The 2,322-nt window shown below is 19.4% G+C and overlaps 1 protein-coding gene across 1 annotated transcript; it reads right to left on the minus strand.

Annotated features, from left to right (window-relative positions):
- Positions 1 to 63: 63 nt before the first annotated feature.
- On the minus strand, positions 64 to 1,130 carry SRAE_X000158600 (Asator; the record flags this gene model as incomplete). Its single annotated transcript, XM_024650640.1, has 3 exons — positions 64 to 216; positions 259 to 1,032; positions 1,077 to 1,130. The coding sequence occupies 3 exons, from the start codon at positions 1,128 to 1,130 to the stop codon at positions 64 to 66; spliced, it is 981 nt and encodes a 326-aa protein (XP_024499053.1).
- Positions 1,131 to 2,322: the final 1,192 nt, after the last annotated feature.

Consider the following 2,322-nt stretch of genomic DNA (forward strand, 5'->3'; position numbering starts at 1 on the left):
TTGTAATTTTTATTCTAATATTTTATTTAACAATTTATTTTTAACATTTATTAAAATAATGTTTTATATTTTTTTAAACTTTTTAGCTGTATAAAAGTTATTTATTACACTTTTTCGTTTTAAACTTTTCTTAGCTTTTGATCCTTTTGTTTTATCTAAAATTGCTTCCCATTCATATGGATCAGAAAATTTTACATTAGTTTCCTTAATAATTAACTAAAAACATATATTAAATGAAAATAAAATTATTAAATTTACATTAAACAATTGAAACATTTTCTCATAATCTGGTTCTGTTTTATATTTAAGAGTTTTAACATAGTCAAAAAAATTAGCTAAAGACGTATTTTCAGGAAATAAATCTTTACCTTTAGTTTTTTTTTTGATACGGCACATTTCAAGATCGTCAGATACTAATGACCATGGAAGTTCTTTAATAAGATCACTGAGTACATAGGCAAGTGAAATCAAATCATCACCTCTTCCTTGTTCTTTATCATTTTGTGCATTAAGACTACAGTATGTTAATGTCCCACAAAAAGGAACAATTTTTCTTGGTGGTATTATTTTACCTGGCTTTTTTTCGTCTTTAAATCTTCTACATAATCCAAAATCCAGAATATAAATGACTTTTTGCATTCCATTACCTCTACCAATAGCTATGTTTCCAGGTTTTATATCTCTATGAACAAATCCAGCATCATGCAAATTTTTTAATCCATAAAGTAGTTGTATTCCTATTCTTGCAACAGTAGATAATTTGAAAGTACCACAAAGATTCTTTAGATCAAAAAGATTCTTTCCAAGTAAATTCATTACAATAAATGTATATTTTTCTTTTGTTTCACCATAAATTAGTTGAGCCACATTCTTTTTGTTTATTAATATTTTAAGAACATCTAATTCCATTTTTGATGTTGATTCCGAGTTCTTGCCATTAGATTCTACTTTCATAGCAATATGATTTTTTGTCTTAGTGTCTAAACATTCATAAACAGCACCATATGATCCTTTACCAATAAGACTAATAATCTAAAAAATATTTTGAAGATATTGAATTTATCTTGTATTTTTACCTTAAATCGTTCATTAAGGGTATCCCCTACTTTAACATACTCTTTTAAAACCATCTAAAATAGAAAAAAATAATATTATTTAAATTTTTGTAAAAAATTTGAAAAAATTTAATTAAAAATTCAACTAGAAATTAAAAATTTGCATTAAAGTTTTTTTATGTAAAAAAAATTAAAAAAAGAAAATGACTCTTGTCAGGAATAATTAATTAACATTATCTTAAGAAGAATTTTATTTTTTATAGTTGTATTAATGTATTAAGGTATTAAAATTTTAAAAAATTGCATATTAATAAAATTGGAAAAAGACATACAAAAATTGGTGTAAAAATTTTTTTTAGTTTATTCTTTTTACAATTCAAAAGTATACGTAGACAAGGTTTAAAGACAAATACTTTCAAATTATTTATTTTTCTTGAGATTAAAATATGCAAATATTATGAAAAAATAAGTATTTTTTTTAATTTTGCGTTTTCTTATAAATAAAACATAAAAATTGTAAAACTTTTATTTGTTCTAACATTGTAATTTAAATTGATTTTATGTAAAAGTTTGATGTAAAAATAAATAAATGTTGGAGAAAACTGTTTCAAAATGTTTCTTATTGTAAAAATTAATTTTTAAGTTAGATATAATAATTTGAAACCAACATTTTATATCTTGAATAATTTAAAACATTTTAAAATTATTAAACTTTTAAATTAAAAAAATAAATAAAGAAATTAGTCATGAGTAATTTTTTTGTCCAAATTTGATTGTTATATTATACATATATTATTATTTGTTTTTTACATGTTTTCGTATAATCTTAACATTAAAATCTTTAAATTTATTTTGAACTTTAATCAATTATAGTTTTTTAAAAAGTTATTTGTTCAGTATAATAATGTAAACAATAATTATTTATTTATTAAAATTTTTTCAAATGTAGTAAGTGTCATTAAAAACAAATTTTTTTTTGTTATTTTATTATATTTCTAAAATAAGATTAATATATTAATTGTATTTTGTATGTATACATAATATACTTAATGTATAAACAAAAACCATTTGAAAGATAAAATATATAAAAATTTCAATTTGTCATTCTTTTAACTATTGCAACAGAAATTTTAATTTTTTTTATCTATTCTTTCAATAAAATTATTTAAATATTAAAAAAGAATAATATATTCAAAATTTTTTATTCTGGATAAATTTATGTTTATAATAATATAAGAAAAAAAAATTTTTTAAATCTATATAAAAT

Source organism: Strongyloides ratti, scaffold srae_chrx_scaffold0000002 (genome assembly GCF_001040885.1).
Source record: "Strongyloides ratti genome assembly S_ratti_ED321, scaffold srae_chrx_scaffold0000002".
Taxonomy (NCBI): Eukaryota; Metazoa; Nematoda; class Chromadorea; order Rhabditida; family Strongyloididae; genus Strongyloides; species Strongyloides ratti.